The 13,449-nt window shown below is 30.9% G+C and overlaps 1 protein-coding gene across 3 annotated transcripts; it reads left to right on the top strand.

Moving 5' to 3' along the window:
• The first annotated feature begins 7,467 nt into the window (after positions 1–7,467).
• Positions 7,468–13,211, top strand: LOC118047226 (uncharacterized). 3 transcript variants are annotated; one of them, XM_073405095.1, is made up of 3 exons: positions 8,375–8,751; positions 10,579–11,109; positions 12,849–13,211. In XM_073405095.1, the coding sequence occupies exons 1-3, from the start codon at positions 8,615–8,617 to the stop codon at positions 12,925–12,927; spliced, it is 747 nt and encodes a 248-aa protein (XP_073261196.1). In that variant the 5' UTR covers positions 8,375–8,614; the 3' UTR covers positions 12,928–13,211. The 3 variants fall into 3 exon arrangements, 2 of the variants coding, with proteins under 2 accessions (XP_073261196.1, XP_073261195.1); XM_073405094.1 differs by lacking the exon at positions 12,849–13,211 and adding an exon at positions 11,554–12,128; XR_012168123.1 differs by lacking the exon at positions 12,849–13,211 and adding an exon at positions 11,554–12,128 and having other exon boundaries at positions 7,468–11,109.
• Positions 13,212–13,449: the final 238 nt, after the last annotated feature.

Here is a 13,449-nt window from a genome sequence, read left to right as displayed (position 1 = left end):
CTTAGCCTATTTGTGCTATCAAACAACTCAATATTGAATGAAAGGTAAATTATAAAAAAAAAAGTAAAAAAAAAAAAACTAGAAAAAGCTTTATTGACCTAGATGAACTCGCAAACTCCACGACTATGAATATAAGATTAGGATAATCTTGTAGAAAGAAAAGAAAAGGAAAAAACTTGAGGGATGAATTTGAAATAAATCAATTAAAAAGAATTAAAAAACAAAACATAAGTCAATCCGAGTTAATTTTTGAAAATTGGTTATTCTTGCTATAAACTCAAAACTAACCTTATAGAAGACGGACCATAAGAAATAACAAAGCAAAACTAGAAAACAAAGGATAAAAAAAAAATAAGAAAACATCGCTTACATATATATTAAAAAAATACAAAGCAAACCTACTAAACATCGTCTAGTCTTTAAAACTCGCAACCCGTGAAATATAGAACTTGAGTTCAATCAAGAAGTTTAATTCCAACCCGATTTAACTTTGAATAATAAAATTGTAAAAACATATCAATTAAAAAAACTTGCTAAAGCAAATAAAAGGCAGCAACAAAAAGAATGGGGATAAAAATTGATAGAGAAAAGCCCCAAGAATGATGAAATTGCAAAAAGACAATTTAAAAAGGACATCAGTTAAAACAAATAACAATCAAAAGAATAAAAATCAAATTTAAAATATTTAAAAATAATAGGGGTGAGATTGAAAGACATTTGTAATTTGATAAATTATTAAAAAAAATTGTAATCAAAAGGTAAAGAACCAAATGTGAAGCGAAATGAAATTGAAAGGGCTAGTCTGAAAATTTAAAGGGTTGATGTAGTATTTGAGAAGAAAAAAACATAGAAATGGTCACCGACGCTAAATTAGTGGCGTGTTTGGCACGCATGCCTCTCAATACATAGGGGGCGCTAAGAGTTTCCAAACGCTGCCTCAAAAGATAGTGTTTGGTGGTTAGATGGCCCTACACGCACTATTTGAAGAGCATTATAGCCATCAACTCGCTGCATACACTAACATGTTTTTATAATAACATTTAATATATGGTTGATTACAATTATGTCCCTGAAAAACCTTGAAATTAATAATAAACCTAGTGTAAAATGATAAAAAAAAAATTCTTATAAGAGAGTTATGTTGAATTTGTCTTTAACGACATCAAAGTAATTAAACAATTTTGAAACAATTAAAAAGACAAGAAGCCCTTGAGTGATATCCATTATATTTATTTTATTTTATTTTACTAAACGACATCAAAATTCTTGTCTTTTTAATTGTTTCAAAATTCTTATAAGAGAGTTATGTTGAATTTGTCTTTAACGACATCAAAGTAATTAAACAATTTTGAAACAATTAAAAAGACAAGAAGCCCTTGAGTGATATCCATTATATTTATTTTATTTTATTTTACTAAACGACATCAAAATTCTTGTCTTTTTAATTGTTTCAAAATTCTTATAAAGAGAGTTATGTTGAATTTGTCTTTAACGACATCAAAGTAATTAAACAATTTTGAAACAATTAAAAAGACAAGAAGCCCTTGAGTGATATCCATTATATTTATTTTATTTTATAGTTAAATTAGTAATTTTACTAAACAATAAAAATAAAATAACTAAATAATATTATATAGTTTGTAAAAAGATAATTGTGTCATAGTGAAAAGATTACTTGTTTCTAATATCTAGTTTAATGGATATTTTTGTTATTATATTATTATAGTGAATAGCAGGGTAATTCATGAGGAGAGTTATTGTTTTTTAATAAATATTATATTTTAAATTGATTTGTATTTATGAATCCAATATGTATATAATATATATATATATATATATATATATATATATATATATTATACCTTTTTATTTTATATTTTATTTTGACTAATAAAGAATATTCTAGCAATGAATAATCAAAATTCAATAAATAGAATATAAATTTTTTAAAATTTTTATTCAATAAATAATAAATAGGAAATGAATATAATATAAAAAAATCTACATACAAAGACCCATTATTATTACTACTCCATAATGTTTTCATCGGTGTGTACCCTATTATTATTATTATTATTATTATTATTATTATTATTATTATTATTTGTTGTTGTTACTTTTTTTTCTCTTATTTTTTTTATTTTTAAATAAAATAAAATTTATTTAATTAATTAATTAATTAGAGAATAACATCATAATGTAATATGAAAAAAATCAATAATGGGTTAAACACATAGACAAATACAATTCTAGTGAGGTTTAGTTAAGTGACAGTAATGACACACGAATAACATCACAAATCAAATGATGGCTTGGTTATTTGTTAATAGCAAACATAAAACACAAACTTATATCATTAATTAATAATATTAAAAAAAATCTAAAAATGTGCCAAAATACTGCACACATGCAATGTTCATCATCTCATATTTTATTCTGAAATCACCATTCAAAATTTACTCTTTTTTTAATTTGATCCTCAAATATTTTTTTGCATGATTGTATTATTTTCTAGCCAAATTCAAAAACAACTGAATCAAATTTATTAACTAAAAACAAAATTAAAAGACATGAGATCAAATAGAAAAAGATGTCATACATGGGTGATAGTTTCAAATTTCACACAAAAAAGTTTAATTTACTCCTCAAACTATATATATTTGTTCTCTCAATATTTTTTCAATTCATTCTTGGCGTAAAAGTTTATTTTGTTATTTTTAATTTTTGGTTGAAAGAGGAGATAAAAGAATGTCATTGGCTCCAATTCAGCCCATCAAACACAGTCAATTTTTGTGTCAAATGATTTTATATGATGAGAGAAATTCAACTTAAGTGTTTTTTTTTCCCTTGGTAGTGCCTAAAAAATAGATCTAAGCTAGGAAATATTTTTTGTTTCTTGTTTTGTGATGATTTTCAGGGTTTTTCGAGGGCTTGAGTGGATTTATCAAGATTTCCATAATGTTTTCTAGGTGTTTTCGATTAAGAATAGATTCAAAAACAGGTTTTTAGGTTAAAAAATATTCAACCTTGAAATATGAGCTAAGCTAGGTGATGCAATGGTTGACTAAATTTTTTAAAAAAATATATTTTTTTTCATTTTAATTACATTAAAAAATTAGGTCTTCGCTCAAGCCTGCCTTGTAGCCCATGTACGGGTCCTCCTAAATGGGTCAAGCATAGAGACACATCCGACACCTTTTTTATATATATTTGGCTTAAAAAAAACATGTTTTTTTAATAGTTATTTAATTTTATTTAAATTAATATCCCGTTTCTTTGATTTTTTATTTTTTTTATTTAATATTTTTTAAATAATAGTTGTTTTTTTTAAGTATTTTGTATGTAGTTAAGTTTTGAATAGATTTTTTCTCATTCATTTATAATTGTTTTTATATTTTATATAATTGAACTTTATTTTTAAAAATAAAAAAATATTTTTTGATGGTATTTCTAGTAAGTGCAACCTTACAAGATATTTGTTTTCCCTTTGATTTTATTCAATTAATTTTATGTGTGTGATTGTTTCTACTATAATTTGATTAAATAAAAATAAATTTTTAATAAATAAAATCATTAAATATAATCACATAAATGAACCATGTTGTGACATCAAATGTTTTGATTTACATTCGCATCTTTATTTTTATATATATGTATTTAGTTATCATGAATGACTTTTTTTTTTCATTTGTTAACACAAATAGGTTTTTATTTATTTAATTAGATGCATCCATAAAAGTTTTTATCTACACTTGATATTTTGTATGTTTAAAACATGTAAAAAAAGCTTACATGGTTAATTTTTTATTGGAAAAAAAATATGGCTTGTGATGGAGCATGGATCAAATAGCTATTGATTATTTATAATATGTATCCGACCATTGTTTTTTAAATGCAAAAAAACAAAAACAAAAAAGCACACTAAGAGCTTACGGATTTTTTTGCAATGCTATTAAACCCGGACAAAAAGATAAATCTTGAAATCTCTTGAGATGGATCTTTACCTAACATGAGTTTATAATAAAACTATAAAGAAGCTAACTCGATATGAATTGATTTATTTCATAAATTTAAAAAAGACTTAAATTATTGGTTTTTATTTTTATTTTTTAAAAAAAAAAAAACAGAAGTTGAATGATAAAATCAAGGAAAAAGCAATGAGGCAAATAATAAAAAAAAGGATGTCGAGCCACATAAACTTTTTAAACCCATAACTGGGCTATTAATCTAGAATTGTTATACATGAAAAAATTATAAAATTCAATTCCTAGCAAATCTAACATCGAATAATGAATTGTCACTATTATTACTATCGTTGTTACTGTTATCATCTTTATTAGTATCATTACAACTATTATTATTATTATATCATTATCATTATCGCTACTGCTATTAATAAGTAATACCACCATCATGATTATTATTAGTATTATTATTGTGATTAATATCACTATCAGTATTACTATTACTACTATCAAAGTTATTGTTATTATTATTGTTAATACAACTGTTATTGTTCTTCTTCTTCTTATAATTATTATTTTTATTATTATTAGTAGTAGTAGTAGTAGTAGTAGTTAGTGCTACTAACTAATACTACTACCAGCATTATCATTATCATTTTATTATCGATACTACCATTATTACTAATACAACAATTATTATTATTAATGTTATTAGGATTATTAATATCCATTGTCATCACTATTATCATTACTATTATAACAATTATTATCATTATTATTATTACCACTATCATTATTATTACTATTACTGCTAGCAACATTAATAAATATTTTTATTTTATTTTATCACACTTATTATTATTACTACTACAATTATTGATATCATAACCACCACAACTATCATAATAAACTATTACTATTACTATTACTATTACTAGTACTAGTACTATCATTAATACCATCCATCACCACCACCATTATTATTATTATTATTATTATTATTATTATTATTATTATTATCCTACTAATATTATTACTTGTTACTTTTATTGATATTATTATCATAATTATTACTATCGTTATCATAATTATTACTATCATTATCACTATTATTATAATAAAAAGCTACTAATATCACTACAATTATTAGTATTATTATTGGTTTCATTATTGCTATTACTATTATTCATATTAATACCATTATTATTTGAATTATTGTTATTATTATCACTATCACCATTATCGTCGTCGTCACTATTAGTATCACAATTATTACTATTATTAATATAATTATCAAAATTATCACAATCATAACCACTATTACCATCTTAATAAACTATTATTATAACTATTATTAACATTATTATGACTATTAGTAGTATTATTAGTAATATTGTTAATATCATTATCATTATATTATTGCTATTATCATTACTACAACCACTAAGTTTATCATTATTAGTATTATTACTATCACTATTATTGTTATTGATGTTGTCATTGTTGAAATAGAAAAATCATAAACTTGATTTGAATGATAGAATTAAAAACTACAAAAACTCTAGGGCAAATGAAACAAATAAAAAATCAAAAGAAGAAGGACCAGACTAAAAATTATTATTATTATTATTATTATTATCATCATCATCATCATCATAGACTTGACTTGACTTGAAGGATAAAATTAAAAACTTTAACAAAAAAAACCAAGGAAAAAAAAAGAAATCAAAAGTAGAAAAACTGAATCGAAAAACATTATTTATACAAATTAGAATTGCACGATTAAATTAAAAACAAATAAACTTTAACAAAAGAGAAAATGACCAAACTAAAAAATCAAAACTAAAAGGATGGATTCTGAAACACCAATAACAAATAGATAAAAAAGATAAAAATAATTAAATCAAAAGAATGAAAACCAAGTCTGATAGACAAAAAAATCAAATGGGGATGCAATTGAAATAAAAAAGAAAATTTGAGAAATGAATTAAAACAAAACAAATAGATATAAAAGAACTAGGGACAAAATGAAAAGAAAAGGAGCTTCAACGGATAATATGGGATGTGGAGGGCCAAACATGACTTTCAAGGAGAAAAGAGAGAAAGAAAAGGATGTCTCGACTCACTAAAGGTCCGCGTGAGCATATGCACTGCATAGAGAGAAAGAGGAGGCTGAGATGAATTCAGTGATGTGGTGGAATCAATTTTTTGACTACTACATTCAGCCACATGTGTTGTCCGAAAGAGACAAAGCGGTTGAGGCGTTCAACGCGTGCATCAGTAAAAGCTTTTAACGATTTTTTTAAAACACCATCCTATCCTTAAAACCCAAGCTTAATTACAAAAAAAAAAAAAAAAAATCGTTTTGCAATTACAAACTAGCCCTTCAAGTCAAGCCTTAAAAAATCTGAAACAATGGTAATATATGAAATAATTACACTATGGCCTCGTTTGTTTCCTTGGAAACCAGTTTCCAAACTTTCATGTGTTTGTTTGTCATTAGGAAAGTTGGTCAACGGAAAATAATTTCCAGTCAATTTTAGTCAAAAAAAAGGAAATGTGTTTGTTTTCTGGAAAAAAAAAAAAAAAATGAAAAACACTTTCTAGTAAAAGGAAAAATTTGACTTGGTTTTCAGGAAAGTGTTTTTCTAAAAAATTTAGGGGAACACTTTTCGGATTGTGAAAAATTTAGAAATGTCATTATTTGCTGATTATATCAAATATTATTTGTTTTTAGGGTCAATAAAGCCTTATTTTTAATTGAGCTATCAGCATTCTTTTGAACTTAGAAATAATAATGATTAGACAAATTATATATTTTTTTTTCCCTTAACATTATTTTAATAACAAAAATGAAAAGATTATTTTACCCATGAAAAGCACTTAAATGAGAGTCATATTAAAGAATATAATTGTAAAATTGCTATTCCAATCCACGTGAAACAAATGCCAACACGTTCGACACACACCCATAGCTACCTCTCGACGTTGGACCATCCATTCAAAGACCGCCACCTCAAAAAGAAATAGAAAACATTGTGGCCATGAACCCTAATCATCGCATTGAAATTTAAAATCGTTTTCCATGCTCCACGGCTTCCTTTTGTTTTCTTCTCACTTTTCCCGAGAAAAGCAATTTGCAGGGAGATATTCTGTCATGTCGGCACCACCACAGCCCGCGTGTGGGGAAGGCAACGCCTGCTCCGATTAACCGAGACCTCTCCCGTGAATTTGATGCTATAATTACTTCGAAATTTCTCATGCCATTCCATGAAGCTGTGTGCCTTAAGAGGCCGTGTGTTTTTTTAATTTTAGATTGTTTTGATATGAATATATTAAAAATATAAAAATATTATTTAAATAAATTTTAAAATACAACTACTGTAACAATATCAAATACAGTCTAATACTTTGGGTAAAATTCATGCTTTTATGACGGTCCACCGTGTTAGGAGATAAATAAAAAAAGTCACAATTCAAACATTATTATATTATTTAATTATTCATTGGTTTTTTAGAAATAGTAACTCCTCCCTCCCTTCGCAAGGCTCTTTAAAAATTGATCTAGATTTTTATAACGATGAAGTCTATGGGATGGGATGGAAAAGAAACACCAGGAAAATGGTCGTGAGTCATCGCTGGCTGGCCAAACAAGCTCCCCGCCACCAAACGCGCTTTGTCCTTCACAGTTTTGACAACGCAATCGCCATGCAATAAATCCCTTCAACAACAAATCAGTTTAGCTACTGGTGGATCTGAATCAGTTTCTACTGCTGCAACAGAAACAACCCAAGTACATACTATGGAAGCAGCAGCAGCAGCAGCAGCAACCTCTGCCTCTGCCAGAAACAAGAAATCCTCCTCCTTTAGTCTACGTAGCCCCAGTCTCAATTCCCTTCGCCTCCGCCGCGTTTTTGATCTTTTCGACAAGAATGGCGATGGCATGATCACCATTCAGGAAATTAGTCAAGCACTCAGCCTTCTTGGCCTCGACGCTGACTTCTCTGAGCTTGAATTCACCATCAAATCCCACATTAAGCCAGACAACATTGGACTTTCTTTCGAAGATTTCCTGTCCCTTCATCAATCATTGGACAACAGTTTCTTTGGTTACGATAATAATGCGGCCGAGGAGGAGGCGTCTGCGAATAATATTGGAGATCAAGCTTGGAAGAGAATGGAGGAATCTGATTTGTCAGAGGCATTCAAGGTTTTCGACGAGGATGGGGATGGTTACATATCAGCACATGAACTGCAAGTGGTCTTGAGGAAGTTGGGATTGCCTGAAGCCAAAGAGACTGACAGAATTCAGAAGATGATCATCACTGTCGACAGCAACCATGATGGCCGTGTTGATTTCTTTGAATTTAAGGAAATGATGAGGAGCGTTCTTGTTAGGAGCTCTTAATTATTCATCTTCGTGATCTTAATTCTCCCTGAAAACCTTTTTTTCCCCTCCCTTTCTTTCGCTTTCTTTTCAGTGGTTAATTAGTCTTAATTATGGTTTGTTTTCATATGCATGAACATAGAAATATGAATCAATCATTGTCATGATTGTACCAACGATGCTCAGGCTTCATGTTTGTATGTGTTAATAAGGTATCCTTGTTGATTTTGATGTTTCAGGATTTGCACTCTCATGTATTTCTATGCTGCTTCTCTTAGATCCCATCATGCGGTGTCTGCTCTTTCTTCGTGTTCTTAGCTCCATGTGCCTGGGCATAAGCAATTCTCTCTTTGCTTCTGCATCTTCCAAGATAATTCGCACATGTACAGAGACAGCAAGGTTTTATTTCTTTATTGCCCAAAGCTTGGATCTTGTTCAAATGCAGCTTTATGTTGACCTCTAGAGTCTAGATTGTGATTGAGCTAGCCCTTGCACGACTTTGTCAACAATATACTACCATTGACATCTATGCATTCATACAATTTCCTGTAAAAGAAAAAATGTACCTTTCAAGAAGGGGATAGACAACAGCGACCTTTAAATTTTGATCCATTTCTTTTTAAGAAATACAAAAAAATTTTATCATAGTTTCGATCTACGTTTGAATAATCAAAAGGAGAAAACAAGCTAGACACGGAAACCAGAAAATAAATAAAAGAAAACCTGTTAATTGAGTTCACACAGCAGTCTGACTGTTCTAAACTTATAGTCTATTAGATGACTTGGGAACCCAAGAAAAGTCTTGGTGAATTTTTTCATTCAAGATGGAGATTTGAAGTTGGTACTAAATCCCTTTCAACTTTATGATTGACATTGCTATGTAGCTGCATAAGATCAGAAAAGATCATAGGTCCAGGCTGTGTGTTTGTGTTGTGCTTGCTTGTTGATTTTTTCAGAAAAATATGAACCAAATTAGAGCGCAGGAATCCAGGAAAAATTACGATTCTTGAAGCAATATGAAAGGATGACACGAATAAAACAACAGGATGGAGCCATGCACCCATGCCAGCTCCATCTAGAAGACGTCATCAAACTACCTTAAATCCAGGCTTCATTTGATTGATTTCTGCAGTTAATTTGATTACTAGATCGAGGAACAAGCAAGACAGTTCATAAGAAGGAATCGTAGGCCCACATAGGTTGTTAGTTTCAAAGCAGGTTTCAAAGTTTCCAACATCACAAACACAGCAAATGGGGTAGTTCAATTCTGTTTTATTACACATTTTCAAAACCAAGCACCAGGAGCCGGATCCGCCCACAAAATCAGCTTTTATCTGCATTATAGGCGCATATTCATACGAAACACGACGATATGTTGCCAAGTATCAACACCAGATGATGCAAGACTAGACCGGACAGTCCCTTTCCCTTCCTGATACTGGGGAAATTTCATCATGAAGTTGCGGTTTTATTTCGAGATTGCAACTAACAATTACAAGAATCAGATTGCCGAGCTGGTCCTAATACTATGAGTGTTGGCTTTGCCGGGGAGACCGAAAAGGCTAACACATGGACCAAGTCTGGTTCCATGTATAAAAATGGAAGACGTGCCATGGTAAATGCACAAGAGGACTGGTAGATGGGTTAAGAGGTCGTAATCTGTAACAAAATTGAAAAACAAGTGTAGCGAACACAACCAAATCTGCAAACGTAAGATGGGTTGGTCTCTTCTGAGAAGAGAATATTGAATCACGGAGGTCGAGGGATTTTGAGGTTTGTTTAAACCAAAAATTCAAGCCCGAGTGTTCAACTTTTAACAGAGTTTATTAGAATAAACAAGGGTCTAAAATGATGACTCTTCAAATAATACAACCACTGGCGTTGTCTGATATGGACCAAGACTATATTAGACATAGACTCTTCAACCAAAGCCAAAACCAAAACCAAAAGCAAAAAGGTTAAAGCTTAGCTAACTAGCAAAATTTCTTGATTAAATCAAATCTACCTTAGCTTAATTACCTCCATGCTCGTGTTTTTCTACCCTCATTCCAACAACCTCTGATCTTTCTTATCTGCAGGGATTCGTTTTCTATTATAGGTTTCGAGATTATGATCATCATAAATACCTCAAAATATGTCAAGAATCATTTGCTTCACAAATATCTCAATACTCTTGCTGTGATTAGCCGATGAGTAACTATCTAACATGGCAAGTATCGCATACAGAGATCAAGAGCTAGAAGAGAGCTTCTCATTCAGCAGCTGCTATGACTTCAACTCCTCATCGTTCCAGTCCATTTTCTCCGATGAAAGCGACGATGAATCCTACATTGAGATAGCCCTTGAACAGAAGAATTATCATGGAGATATTGATGACTGGGCTGATGAGGAAATGGAGCTGCGTATATCATTTTCTTCTAGTGCTCCCTTCCAAGAACCCTCCTCCACAACAACCAGCATTGAGTATGAGCCTGCTGCGACAATGTCAAAGTCTCCATCGTCATCATCAACAACAACAACATCCACTATGAACCCCTCTTCTCCTTCCAAGGAGGGTGATCAATGGGATGCTCAAATGGGGTCCAAGGCTTCTAATTCTACTTTTAGAATCCAAAAGACCATTAAAAGGAAGGCTCAGTTTCCTAAAGTTCACGGTTTTCTCAATATGTTAAAGCCCAGTTTAACGGTATCATCAGAGGCCAATGATGAAAATGGCCGTCCGGCTAACAGCAATCACTTGGAGCTTGTACGCCCCAGGTATCCTTCAATATTTTCTGATTTTCATTTTTCGATTTTCTTATGGCATTTTTTTCAGAAATGGCCATGTTCGATATCAGTATTGTTCATTAAAAATATATTAGACTTTGAAGAAAAAAAGAGGCCCATGGTCACAATTTCACGCAGATGGACCTTGAGTCGTCCATTTCAATTTAGTCTATGATCTCCTCTTCTACACTATGATACTAACTAAACGCAACTCAAGAGATAAATCCGGAAAATAACAAGGATAAAGGATAGCTTTTTGCCCCTTTAGTTTCTCGAGTTTTTCAGAATGTGGCAACTAATATACAGCGATGTGGGTATAGATATCGTTTGCAATTATGTATATTTATTTGTATATGATGATGACTATAGGCATATGATATTACAATAATCACTGAGTACTTGCCATGTTGATTTCCTGTTTCAATTCAATCAAAGCACAATGAAAGGATCGAAGGAAACAGCAATGAACAGCAGTAGCATCGTGATGAAGTTCTTGGTCAAGTTTCGAGCCTTGAGAATTCGGACTTTGCTCGCATCATTTATGAAGTCTCGCCAAGAAATCAACTTTCCCCGAGGAAAGAAAAGCATTGGCGCATATCAGACGTTAATAAAGCCTTCTGACAAATGGTTGGTGCGAAAAGGACAAGGCAGCAGCAGCAACTCGAACAACCCTTTCGGAAATGGTGAAAGGTCAAGAGTTATGGAGAAGAACTTGGATGCCATTAGAGGAGTTTTGGAAGCAATGAGTACTAGCGTTGGTGGGAAAGATAGGAAATCTAAAAGCTGTCCAAGTTCTACAAAATCATCCCCAGCTCACCTAGGTTTCTCGATTGGAAATCAGAATCACAAAATATGTGCTCAGGATAACTCAATCCAGGCTGCTATTGCTCATTGCAAGAGATCATTTGGCCAAAGTATTGTGTGATTTTATTTTTAAATTTCCCCTTTCTGCATGTTGAAATTCATGTACAGAATCACCAGCTTGATTTAACAAAACAATGTGTTCTCCATATCTGAGATGTTCATGATTTTGACGTGAAGATTTGGGATTACCTAACAAGTAGCTAGTTGTCTGCATCTCGCTCGGACAGACTTTTCTAGGAAGGAGAGCCCCTCAACTTCTCAAGCCTCCCTTCCCTTGGATATGAAGATCCGAGACCGTGAGCTGGGCCTCCCTTGGCAGCTTTCTCCACCGTTGGTCCACGGTTTTAAGTGTACTTGGTTTTAAAAGTCACGGTTTAAAAGGTTATCAGATATTTATTTTTAACTTCATTTTTTCTTAATTTTAAATAAAAAATATTTTAAAATTCAACTGCTATTATATTATTAAACACTGTCTATAACAAGTAGAAAAGAAAAGGTGACATAAAATTTTTTTTCTTTTTTTTAATTTGATTCCATACGTGCTCTCATCAATTTTTTTTATGTTTCTTGAAAAATATAATAAATAGAAGATGATCAACACTAATAAACTTCTTGTGCTCTCCCTGCAGCTTCCTTTTGCTCGCAGTGCATGGAACACGTATCTTCTTCCTGGCTTGGTTTCATTCTCCTTACCCTTTTCTTTTTGAGCAATAAATAATTAGACATTTAAATAATAAAGAAGCCATTTGATGATGTCACGGCACGGATGCATGCCGTTTGAAACCTTTTCGATAATATAAAAAGCAGAGAAAACTCTGGAAAGCCTGAGAGATTTATTATGCATGGAGGTTTAATACAAGGGGCAGGCCAGACGGCAGGTCGGTGCATAAGAACGGAAAGATCTTTGAATCGCATGGGAGTGGAGGAGGACACGGCAGCTGTTGAAGACAAAAAGAGTACGGACATTCACGGGGTCTCCGCTTCCAGCTCAGCAATGAAACTGAAAGGGCGGCGCTGCTGGCTGATGATTACAAGAAACAAAATCAAATGAAACCTTATGTATTTTTTTCTACAATAAACAGCAACCCCGTGCCCCCACTCTACATACAATTCAACCTCTGAAAACAAATCCGGCCACCATAATATTTAGTTTTTTAACATTTATGTTTTTATTCAAATTTTATGTATTTTTTTCTACAATAAACAGCAACCCTGTCCCCCGATCAAAATACAATTTTATTAAAGATTTTTTCATTTTAAGTAGGTAAATTTTTTTATTTAAATTTAATTTTAAAATATTGATTTTTTTATATATTTGTATAGTATATATATTTTGTTTGGGTATTTATTTATTTTATAGTTTTTTTTCTCGTACAAATTTATTATATGGATTTATGACCTGTATATGTTAGGATTTGTTTTAGATTTTGTAAAATTATATTTATATGTAAATTGATGAAACTTATA

The sequence above is a fragment of the Populus alba genome, chromosome 16, assembly GCF_005239225.2.
Source record: "Populus alba chromosome 16, ASM523922v2, whole genome shotgun sequence".
In the NCBI taxonomy this organism is placed as follows: domain Eukaryota; kingdom Viridiplantae; phylum Streptophyta; class Magnoliopsida; order Malpighiales; family Salicaceae; genus Populus; species Populus alba.
The sequence above is the reverse complement of the archived record's forward strand: the minus strand, read 5'-3'. Positions and strand labels throughout refer to the sequence as shown.